A 12,568-nucleotide genomic window follows, 5' to 3' on the forward strand; every position below is an offset into this window, starting at 1 on the left:
GCCAGATGTCCACGCCTCTTTATCTGACTGCACAGAGTCTGTGGCTGTTTGAGGAGGTATGCACTTTGCACGCGACCTTCTTTCAGCAAGTTAGGAGGATCTGCTGACATCCCCAACGACCCTTTACAGCACTTTTGAAAACCAGTTTCAGTTTGTTCTGCAGCAGCATGGGGAAGTTATCTCTGATATGCACACCCACTTGCACACCCATATCAGCCAAGTCTTAAGGGAAGGGTACAACTCCAAACGAGGGCTAGAATTTTAGTTGTCATAAAATACTATACTACATATAATCATGATAAAGATGTATGCAATTGTAAACAAATTAATTTCAAACATCTGGAAAAAAGACTGGTGCATAAAATGCTCAGGAATTTGAGAGAACATTATTTTCACTGAGCATCCAAAGTATTATATGTGAGCATTGCTTGAACAAAAACTACAGGCAGCACCTATTAAAAGGAGATGCTCTAAATTCTGTTATGTCTATCTCTTCTTGTAGAGCCGTGCTCCAATCTCAGCCAAGCTTGTGGCCAACATGCTGTCTGTGTCTGGAGCTGACCATATCATAACCATGGATTTACACGCATCACAGATACAGGTACCATATTCACTGTAGCAATTACTGTATGCCCGATTAGAAAACAGTCTTGCTCTAGATAGCAGAGAACACAGCATTTTATCACCCGAACAGAGAAATGAAGGTAACGTTCAACTACAGCCAGCCTGACAGGACAAGCAATGTATTAGTATTTCCTTCAAATGAATATGGAAACAAATTTAAATTTAGAAATGTATGTGGCTTGATTATATCTGTGTTGTTAGTACTGATTTCTTACAGATTCCATAGAGATTGTTTCCATGGAGATTGTTTTCTGTGTTTAGGGCTTCTTTGATATCCCTGTGGATAACTTGTATGCTGAGCCGGCCGTGCTGAAGTGGATTATGGAGAATATACAAGAGTGGAAGAACTGCATCATTGTCTCTCCTGACGCAGGGGGTGCCAAGAGGTATTCAGTCCATCCCCAGATGTTTAGCCATTTACGGTTAAGGTTAGGTAGACAGTTAGGTGAGTTAGTATGTGTACCATCTTGACGTGGATGAACTGTTCACATTTACATTCACATGTATGTATATACTAAACACATAGCCAGGTCAACTTAAAGTGAAGGCTAGGTGTGCAGTGTTTTAGTATACGTGTCCCATGATGTTGGCTCGGAAGAACAGCATTATTGTTTCTGCTGACACATTTACATTTACATTTACATTTAGTCATTTAGCAGACGCTTTTGTCCAAAGCGACGTACAAGGGAGAGAATATTCAAGCTACGAGCAATAGAACCTGGTGTAACAATAAATAAATACTACTTTACATAAGAAATATACCAAAATGAAATAAAAAAAGAAAGAAAGAAGTGCAGAAATGTAACTGCTGTAATTGCAAGTTACTAGTTGAAGTGCCAGTTAGGACGGGAAGTGCTCTCTGAAGAGTTGGGTCTTCAAAAGCTTCTTAAAGGTAGAGAGGGACGCCCCTGCTCTGGTAGTGCTGGGTAGTTCATTCCACCAACGTGGAACTACAAATGAGAATAGTCTGGACTGCCGTACTTGCACAGACGGCAGTGCCAAACGACGCTCACTAGAAGAGCGCAGCATCCTGGGTGTAACATTTGCCCTTACAAGAGCATTTAGGTAGGTGGGAGCAGAACCATCAAGCACTCTGTAGGCAAGCATAAGTGACTTGAACTTAATGCGAGCAGCTACAGGCAGCCAGTGGAGGTCAATAAGAAGCGGGGTGACGTGTGGCCCTCTTCGGTTGGTTGAACACCAGACGCGCCGCCGCGTTCTGGATCATTTGTAGTGGTTTCACCACGCAAGCCGGCAGGCCCGTTAGGAGGGCGTTGCAGTAATCAAGGCGGAATTCACCAAGGTTTTGCACCAGCAGCTGGGTGGCATACTGGGTTAGGTACGGCCTGATTTTGCGGATGTTGAATAGCGCAAAGCGGCAGGACCTAGAGACAGAGGCAATGTGGTCCGTGAAAGTCAGTTGGTCATCAATAATGACCCCGAGGTTTCTTGCTGTTTTGGATGGAACAAGAGACAAGGAGTCAATATTGATGCTGATGTTGTGGTGGATGGCCTGTTTGGCTGGAAAGACCATCAGTTCCGTTTTGGCCAGGGTTCAGCTGAAGGTGGTGGTTTTTCATCCATGTGGATATATCAGCAAGACAGTCCGAGATCCGCGCCGAGACAGTGGTGTCCTCAGGAGGGAAAGACAGAAACAGTTGAGTATCATCGGCATAGCAATGATAGGAAAAACCATGCGAGCGGATGATAGGGCCCAGCGAAGTGGTGTAAATGGCAAAGAGAAGTGGTCCCATCACCGAGCAAAAAGTTGCTGATTTCTCTCTCACTCTCCCGGTACGGTTTATTAATTTACTGGACCTTGAGCCCAAGCAGTTTACAGTGACGGTAAAGTAAACAGTTTATCAGTGGTCCCTGGGATTCGAACCCATGACTTCGGTGTGGAAGAATGGTGTGGAAGTCACTGATGTAGGGAGAACCAGACGGTGCTGAGATTTCAGTCCCCCTGTTTCACACCCTCTCAGGCTTGATTTTCCTTAAACCAAGTGAAACTGAAAAAAAAACCAAGATGCATATGAGGAAGGGAAGAACACATCTGTTGGGATTTAAAAACTTTTTTAATTAGCTAGTGAGTTTGTTGAAGCCTTCCTACGCAACAGCCCCACCTAGAGGATCATTAAGAGACAAACAGCTGTACGCATGGCCTAATACAATTTCACACCCCACATCCAAACATCTCAAACAATTATAGTATGCTGGATTGTTGAAGTGTGTCAAGTAAACCAAGGTTGAACGGCTGTTGAAACTGTTGAAACTGAGGCTGAAGGATTGTTGAAGTGTGTGAAGTAAACTGAGATTTGCATACTTCAAATGATCTTGTCTTTGTCATGAGAGGAAGAGACACACTTGGGGAGCTTTTGTCATCTGGTCTTCCTTGTTGCCTTTGTGTCGTCAGGGTAACATCTATAGCAGACAGACTAAATGTGGACTTTGCCCTGATCCATAAAGAGCGTAAGAAGGCCAACGAGGTCGACCGTATGGTACTGGTTGGAGATGTGAAGGACAGAGTGGCCATTCTGGTGGACGATATGGCAGACACCTGTGGTACGATATGCCATGCAGCTGAGAAGTGAGTTAAAGCATTGTGCCAAATAGAAATGATTATAGTTTCGTGTGTATGTGTGTCCTTTTACATTATTGTGTGTATGGAGGGGAGCAGGGATGGTAGTTATCAGTGGTGTGGGGGGGGGGGGGGGGTATTTATCAGTGTGTGTGTATTGTAATACATGTACATGTAGAGCAATCTGAAGGAAGTATATACATTCACATAATGTAATTTAAGTGTGTGTAGTTGAGATTTAATCACAGTATGTAATTTAGTGTGTGTTATTTAAATGTAATCAACAGTGTGTATGTAAATGTCTGAATCTGAGTCGATAATTGTTTGATCTTTCAGACTGGTCTCAGCAGGAAGCCACTAAAGTGTATGCCATCCTGACGCATGGCATCTTTTCTGGGCCCGCCATCTCCGGGTGAACAACGCCGGCTTCGAGGCAGTGGTGGTCACCAAACACCATTCCCAGGAGGACAAAATGAAGCACTGCAGTAAAATACAGGTGAGGAATTGGCCCTTAGGGCTGTGGAATGATGTTAGGTCTCTAATTTCACTCTGATGTTGAATACCACTAACTGAGATTGTGTAGAAATTTGCATGTCTCTGGTCTTCATAGGTGATCGACATTTCAATGATTCTGGCCGAAGCAATCAGACGAACACACAACGAGAGTCGGTTTCCTACTTATTCAGCCATGTTCCTCTGTAATACCCACCATTTGCCTCCTATCACATCACACACGCCGGAACACACACACACACACACACATCACACACATGAAGGCACATATACACAGCATATACACATCCTTGTGTACTTCTATGGCACTAGGACTCTCACCCCAATCCCCACCTTTACCATCACCAATGCCATACATATCTACATATAGTGATTTAATTATGTCTGTTTGGTTGCCTTCACTTTACTATTACAAATATGTTTGTTTTGTGATGACAAACAGTTAGTGTTTGTTACTGAGTGACAAGTCAGGGAAATGGGCCTACGGACTGGAAACCGTGAGGACAAGGAGAGAGGGAAAGTGCCTTCCACAGCTCTGTGGCTGCCAAAAGAAGAAGAACAGTGTTGGATTTTGTTACATGTTTGAATTGTTTTCCTCTCTGGATTATAAACTTTAGAGACGTCATGTTTTATTTTATTGTGTATATTTGTTTGTGTAGCTGTAAATTGAATTTGTTGCTGCCAGTGTTCAGCCTTTCTGCATGTTATCTTCAGAGACTAAGTGGATGTGTGAGCCAACATTGTATAGCAAAGAAAGTGGTCAGGTTATCCATTTTGCCATTGCTTGTGTGATTCAGACATCAAGCGCACCATATATGATAATAATATACAACATATACTAACATATATATATTACATGTAAACCATGCAGCCCTTGTCTGGAAGTCTGTTTTCTTTATGTTTGCGATGAGAAGAGAAGAAGCCTGATGCCTTAAAGTGGAGAAGAGGGTGGGAAGGGTCTCTCGTCTCCATCGGTAGAATGTATGGAGAGCAGCTACGAGTGTAAATAAATCATCTCAACGTTTGAAACTGCTTTAATTAAAGTTTGTTTACTTCTCTGAAAGTTAATTTTCCTATTATTGCAAGCAGTTATAAAAATACTAGCGAAACATTGCTAGATGATGACATCCATTTTTCTCTTGCATCATCTTGCGTCATGATTTTGTAGACCTGGTGAAGACCACAATCTGCAGGACCAAAGCCAGTTGTCCAAGTAGGGCATTGGAGGATATTGACTGTCAAGAATGGGCACATATGATGAATCTGCATGACCCAGCAGAGGAGTTCAATTGAGATTGTCAGGGAATCAGTGATATTTTGAGTTCAGTTTTCACAAAAAGATATCTTTTCATATCTTTGGAACTTCTGATTATGTTTTTATGTGCAAATATATATTTTTCCCTTGTTTGAAATTGTAAAAAAAAAAGACTAATATCTCACAATACCACAAATACCCATTTCTGTAGCATCAGGGAAATAATCTTTCTGTTATGGGAGCCCTTAAACAGCACCACATTTGTCTAAAGTCTCAATCCCTTTTTAACAATAATAGGACAAAGCACACATTTCTGAAGTTAAAAGGCGTAAAATAAGTCGTGGTATAAGATGAAATGCATTCGAATTACTGACAATTCGCCCCCATGCCCGAGGTTGCGAGTGCGGGTCCGATACAGGACAGTGTTTGTCTACAACACAACTAAGGTTACTCAGGCGGCAACCACAGTGGAGACAGTATGCTGTTGATCCTTTCTAGACCTTTGGAACACCATCAAAGTCTCCCTCTCTCTTTCATCCTTTTGTAAAAGTTCTCCTAGCAGCGTGTAGGTTTCTCAAAGAAACTCCTTCGGGGTGTTACAGTTGACCTACGGTTATTTAGGTAGACTCTTGGGGTTTGGCTAACGTTACTTCAGCTCAAATTGGACCAACAATCGTTTCTCTTGGGAAAGCGACAAAAGGAGTGTAAACGGATCATTGGGATGTCGCAAGAGCAAATCAAGTTGCAGTAAGGTACAGTAAAAATTGAGGAATTGGTTTAATAGATAATTTTTTTTGGTTTGAATGTGACGAGACAGTTGCTGCCACTAGTTCTTGTCCTAGTGGAAGAGTAGCTCAACTGTCGCTCAATAACCGTCCTCACGTTTCATCTGATGACAGGTGCGCGTCTGCTCGTTTGGAACGATAACCTGCAGCACACCGTCCCCTTGCGGAGAAGATTAGATCACTAACTAAATGACATAGGGATTATTGTAGCATGACCTACTTATTAGTTTAATGTGCGTTAAACAAATAGCATGCGTGCAATTATCTTTTTAAATAAAGTTTAGTAATGTGCCCACTGGAACAGCTTTACCTTGCGGTTTTTAATGTCAAAAACGAGGAAAAGGCTTTCTAGACTTGCACTGATGATGTAGTTCCATTCCATTAGACGCCTATAGATTTTGTATTGCAGTGACCACCCTGTAACATTGCAAACATGGCATGTGGAGAGGGTGAACTTTCCAGTCTGGCTAAAGGGAATGTTGAACACCTGCGAGGTCATTTAAGTGACGACCCTGTGTCACTTACATCACATCAGGTAGGTAAAATCATGGGGAATATTCCGTGTCCTTTTCAGTATATGAAGTGTCTTCTGGTACTAAATGCTTTGTATTTATAAATGCAACATATTCTTTACATTACATGACTGTTCTAACAAGACGTACTTGGGGTCAGGATTAGAAGTATGTTTAGGTTTAGGGTTAAAATGTAATGAAAAGTATTTATATGAAAATGCCATTATATTATTTTATTACTTGCCTTACTACACTGTAATGAGGACTTATTTTTGTTTCACATCTGAATGGAATCCAGGGGATAGTAAACCATTCCATACTCTGGTTTAGGATTTTTCAGTAGGTCTCCTCCATAGTCCACGGTGTATGTCTTTCCAATGGCAAAAAACTATGTTTGTTTTATTAGACATTTAGTATGTCAGTGCCTGCTCCACTCCACTCTTTTCCCATTTACTCAGGGCATTGAGGGGATTCAGGTGTTTTTGCATGAGAAAGATTTGTGGACCAAGTTCCACACCGTCACAACAGAAATGATCATCACTAAAGCAGGGCGGTAAGTAGGACTACATTACTAGAGGAGAACTTCTGCTATGCAGTCTAATGCTTTTTCAAATAAAGCTGAAAGCTGTAGGCGAACATAGTCTTTTTATGTATGTATTCATGAGTCAGTGTAATATTTTGCTTACAGTTGTTATGTAGTGGGGTTAAATGTGTTTCCATAAATTCCTCTCTTAAGTAAACAGATAATTGTACTTACATACATTTTTGTATCTCATTTCTGAGATGAGGCTTTGATATTAGACTTGGTCTCAGTTCTTTTTTTTTTTTTTTTATTGTTGTGGTGTTCCACCAACAGACGGATGTTTCCCAGCTATAAAATTAGAGTGACTGGCCTGAACCCGAAGGCGAAGTATATTCTTTTGATGGATATCGTACCAGTTGATACTCACCGCTACAAATTTGCTGACAATAAATGGTAAGAAATGTAATGTGAATGAGTGTGGTCATTTGTCCCTGATCTGATCAATACCGTTTCCCAAGATGTCAAATGATGATCTGATCTTACACGCCAAAATAGCATAATGTTTGAATAGTCCTGGAGATCAAGTTAGATTGTCAGGCAAATGGACACACAGAAAGAGAAGCTAGCTGAGAGGATGGTATTATTCTGTAGACGAGTAAAAAATATTGGAATTTGTTTTTAGAGGTGGATGATCTATGATGCTCATTTCAGAGTGGTAATAAATGGCAAATGGTAAATGGTAATTGGTCATTGGTAATTCTAATTAAAGTTTTATGTGTGTGTGATCTGTGGCTCAGGTCTGTGAGTGGTACTAAATGGTTTGAAGTTTGTGTTTTATTTTTTTGTCTGTTGTGCAAGTCCGTGAGTGGTACGGTTGAGTTTTCAGTTGTACGTGAGTGTGGTCTGTGAGTGGTGTTAAATGGTTTGAAGTTTTACATGTCTGTGCTCTGCAGGTCTGTGAGTGGGAAAGCAGAAGCAGCCATCTTAGGCAGACTGTACATCCACCCCGATTCTCCTGGCACAGGACTCCACTGGATGAGGCAGCTGGTGTCTTTCCACAAACTCAAGCTCACCAATAACCACCTGGACCCTTTTGGACATGTAACTCATGTGCTCCTGTTTCAGGAACTACTTCTGAAATATATATACATCTTAACATAGTTATGATAAAAAAATTGCCACGATAGGTCAAATATTAAGGAAACAGAAACGTTTTTAAAGTAACATTATGCGACAATTTGACACTTTTTGAGGTATGGTTTTATAGGCAACTAGTTTTGGTACCATCCTCAAATTCATTTTGATAGCATATGGTCATGATAAGGACAGATAAACACCTCTGTCTTCCCCACTAGCCATCCAAGATATGCCCTATGTAGTTCTGTGTAACGGGCTGGAAGAAAATCTTTCACACGCATGACATTGCCAGCTATACTGCCAAAAGACACCAGTTAGTGTGTTAGCAAGCTTCTATCAGTGTCAGCTGGGCTGTTGGTGGTGTTTGCAAGGTTTTTGCATGCCTTTTAGGTAGTTAGCTTACTAGTTTTGGAACAGAACTCCGTATTGCTGCTTTAAATGTTGATCATTTCTTCTTCTCATGACCATTTCACATGAGCGGTAAATTGATCAAAATCAAATTCTAGACAACTCTGATTTGTGGTTACAACAGATATGGGGACAAGATACACATGTGTTGCAAGACTAGTGCATATGTTTATTTTTTGTTTATACAGATCATCTTGAATTCCATGCATAAATATCAGCCTCGACTTCACATCATCAAAGCTGATGAAAAGAGTGGGTTTGGATCATCAAACACAGCCTTCTACACACACTCCTTCCCAGAGACAGTCTTCATTGCTGTGACATCTTACCAAAATCATGCAGTAAGAAATGACTAAATTGATTCAGTCTACACCAAATGAGTCGTCTCTTGTGATATGTATATCTAGCCACCGGCAATGTGTCAAATGAAACCATTTTTGAGGCTGCTGTAAGTTGCATTTGACACATTCTATTGTATTCTATTGTCTATTGTAAGGGACGCATCTGTTTGTCCCTGAACACTATGGGGATTGCATCTAATGGGGTACAATTGTAGCACTAACCTAGTAGTGTGTGTGTGTGTGTGTGTGTGTATCTTTCTGGATCTTTACCTTTAACTTTCCAGATCACCCAACTAAAAATCGAGAACAACCCGTTTGCAAAAGGCTTCCGTGGCAATGAGGACCTAGAAATGCATCGCATATCCCAGATGCCAAGGTTTCCATACATTTATTCTATATATTAATTTGTTTTTGCATTGTGCACACACACACACACACACACACACAATCAATTAATACAATCACGTCTAAGCTACCTAAGAGATAAAGCCCAGTGTTAAAGACCAGTATGTACATCTTTGAAGTGAATGTGTGTATGTATATAAGTGCATGTGTGTGCGTGTGTGTGCATGCGCTCGTGTGTGTGTGTGTGTGTGTGTGTGTGTGTGTGTGTGTGTGTGTTGATTTGTGAGTGACAAGGACATGACAGTGGGGAAGATATCAACCGAACGGGTAGAGGCAGTTGGATTGATCTTTTCTAACTGTGTTTTGCAAATTCGATTAACATAGATTAGAGGCTGTCCATACAAGCCTGCAAATGCTGATTCACTCAACAGAGATAATAATAAATCCTCAGCCCCTACCCAATCAGATAAGTGCAGACCTGCCTTGCTTTTAGGCTTTTAAAGGCATTCGGCGTAGGCTGCCTAGATGATGCGCATGGTTTGGGTTTGGCTCGGTAGCTCTGGTAAATCCCACCACTGAGATCAGAGCTTGGTAGCTCTGGTAAATCCCACCACTGAGATCAGAGACCAATTAATTAATCGCAAAATATTATTCGATCTGATGAATTGGCAATCACCTCACAGTATAAGAAACGTGACCTTCCCCGATATGCAAAATATGCCTTTACTCATACCCTTCATGGCTTCTTTCTCTACAAGTAAAGAGTATGTGCTGGTACCACAAAACACTACCAGGCCAAGGCTGGTCTCCAGTGTCCAGTTTCCAAATCGGCTTCCCCACTCTGCACCCTACATGGCTGTCAGAGCCTCCACAGAAAAAGGACAGGGTAAAGATCTTTTCTCTGTATTCTTCCTACTCACATTCTGAATATGGGTCTATTTTAGAGTCTAAGGGAGTGTGGGTGTGTTCATCTGTCACACCTTCAGGGGATCGCTGTACGCTGTTTCTGTTTGACAGACGCAGATCTGAGTGGTGCTAGCGTGTTTCTCCAGCAACAGCAGCATGACGGACTCCCTCACTTCCTCTGCCCGACTCTCACCTGTGAGCGGAACCAGCCCTATGGGGCAGAGCCAGCCTGTCTGCAGCCCTGCATGTTCTCCAGCTCACGCGGGGACACTGATGAGACTGACTGGTCTTTCTATCCAGAGTGTCTACCCCAACAGAGATTCTCCACTGGCCAGCAAGTTAGTGGGAGCCTCAGCTACAGACCTGACTCTTTAGACTTCTAACCTACACACATATCAACATATAAGTAGCAGCTATGCATGTGCAATTGTTAATATCAGTATTATCAGAAAACAGAATCAGAGAGAGAGAGAGAGAGAGAGTGAGGGTTAGGGTTAGGGTTAGTGAGTGTGTGTGTGTGTGTGTGTGTGTGTGTGTGTGTGTGTGTGTTGTGTGTGTGTGTGTGTGTGTGTGTGTGTGTGTGTTTGTTTAAGTATACACGTAGTCAAAGGTGAACGAGAGGTGAATATATGTACACATTTGTCATCTCAGATTTAGGACAGGTAGATAACTAAACTACGTTTGTATTACATTACATGTATTTACTGCTAACACAAAGCATGTTTCCTGCCTATTTTAGTATTAGTATTTCAGTGAATGAGGCATGAAATATACTCTAGAGGTTTATAGTAAATATTAAATAAACAACAATAACAGATCACAAAATAACTTACACCAGTGAACGGGGGAAAGAAAGACCAAAGGGAGTTTTTTACAATAGTGTGTCTTAATGATATGTATTATCACAGCTGATGTATGTTGTTACTGTTCTTCATATTGTCATATTGCATCATCTTGCTGAAGAAAGTGCTGTCGAAATAACCTGTGGACTGTGAATATGACTTAGGCATTGAAACATCTAGCATTAAGGAGGAGGTGCACTAAACACTTTAAGCAATACAGTTACCGTTCACAACATGAAGAGCCGTTAAAACAGCCCCACACTGGATCCTATCACTCAGTTTGAGTCAGTTGTTGGTAATGTTCCTTCAAGTTGTTTTGATATAATGTATGAATTGTCATTGTAAGAGTATGGTTTGGCCATGGTTTTAATACAATGTATGAATTGTCATTGTAAGAGTATGGTTTGGCCATGGTTTTAATATAATGTATGAATTATCTTTGTAAGAGTATGATTTGGCCATGGTTTTAATATCATTGTAAGAGTATGGTTTGGCCATGGTTTTAATATCATTGTAAGAGTATGGTTTGGCCATGGTTTTAATACAGTGTAAGAGTATGGTTTGGCCATGGTTTTTATGTTCTGTGCTGCTGATCTCCATCTCATGAGGTCCAATAGGCAAATATTGGTCAGTTTAATGTCATGACAAATGAGATTGAGGTCTCCAAATAGCTCCCCAAAAATATTCAATTGGGTTTTTACACTTAAGGACTGATTGAAAAAAAAAATGCCTTTAAACCTAATTCGTTTCAAAGCACCCTAACTGTTTGATGGTAAGCATTAAACCAATATGTATTTTGACCCTGGGCAAATGTTCCAATAAACCATAGGCCCTCAATTAGATGCAATTAAGTAAGCAAGGAGGCCTTCCTTGAAGTCCTAATAGCACCATTTAACTCCTGCAAGGCAGAGTGCTTCTCGTCCGAGCACTTTGGGTCTATGAGAGTCCTCTTTAAAAACCTTACCTCATGCATATCACTGTTTAATAGTATTATACTGACCATGGCTACAGCAGTCATTTACCCAAAATTCAATTTCACAGCTATAGTTGTCAGGAGACTACCAGATACGCTGTAGATCTCTAGGCCAGGATGCAAACAGTCAAGGCAAGAGTGATTTGTTTCACCAGCCATTATACGGTTTGGATATTGTGGGTCCATGACTTATCATATCATATCCATTAATGCCACAATATGTATGTATGTATCGTTCTTGTTATTCAGTGGTTTTTGTTTCTGTAAATTGTTTTCCTTACAGGTAATATTCACATGTATATATATATATCATGAAATAAGAACTGGATGATACTGAAAGTCTCGGATATTACTTTGCAAGGAGGCTATGTAAGGTTGTTTTAAAATCTAACTACTGATACATGTCATTATGCTATGTCAACAATAGATGGCGCTACTTGGACTTCACTGTAAAGTGGAATATACTCCTGGGAAGGCCTCAGCTTGTGGTCCAGGCACGTGCACAGATAGGCCACTAGTGGTGTTCAAGCACCTGCCCTTTTGCCCTGGATGAGAAAAGTGCCCCTTCTGCTGGAGCCACATTTTTTCTTCATTCATCAATATTTAAGAATAAAAATTACTCTCTCTTCATTCCCCCCAAATGTGTTTTGATATATGACGGGGCATTTATTTGAGTTCTTGTGAGAATTTCGCCGCGACATGCTCTGCGGCGCTCACAAGCCCCACGCGCCCCTCCCTCCTCCTCCTCCTCCTCCTCTCAGCACATGCAGTGCTGAGTGCCAAGCCAAACGGCTGCAGCTTACTTCTTCTCTGACCCGCAGCATCA

The 12,568-nt window shown here is 41.2% G+C and overlaps 1 protein-coding gene and 1 pseudogene across 1 annotated transcript; both read left to right on the forward strand.

Annotated features, from left to right (window-relative positions):
- LOC122129034 overlaps nt 1-4,037 on the forward strand; it is an 8,655-nt pseudogene extending 4,618 nt beyond the window's left edge.
- A 2,151-nt stretch (nt 4,038-6,188) lies between these two features.
- Nucleotides 6,189-10,310, forward strand: LOC122129037 (T-box transcription factor TBX5-like). Its single transcript, XM_042704059.1, has 8 exons — nt 6,189-6,290; nt 6,726-6,820; nt 7,124-7,243; nt 7,744-7,900; nt 8,524-8,676; nt 8,961-9,052; nt 9,780-9,924; nt 10,008-10,310. Exons 1-8 carry the CDS (start codon nt 6,189-6,191, stop codon nt 10,308-10,310), a joined length of 1,167 nt encoding a protein of 388 aa, XP_042559993.1.
- The last annotated feature ends 2,258 nt before the right edge of the window (nt 10,311-12,568 follow it).

Source organism: Clupea harengus, unplaced genomic scaffold (assembly GCF_900700415.2).
Source record: "Clupea harengus unplaced genomic scaffold, Ch_v2.0.2, whole genome shotgun sequence".
NCBI classification, from domain to species: Eukaryota; Metazoa; Chordata; class Actinopteri; order Clupeiformes; family Clupeidae; genus Clupea; species Clupea harengus.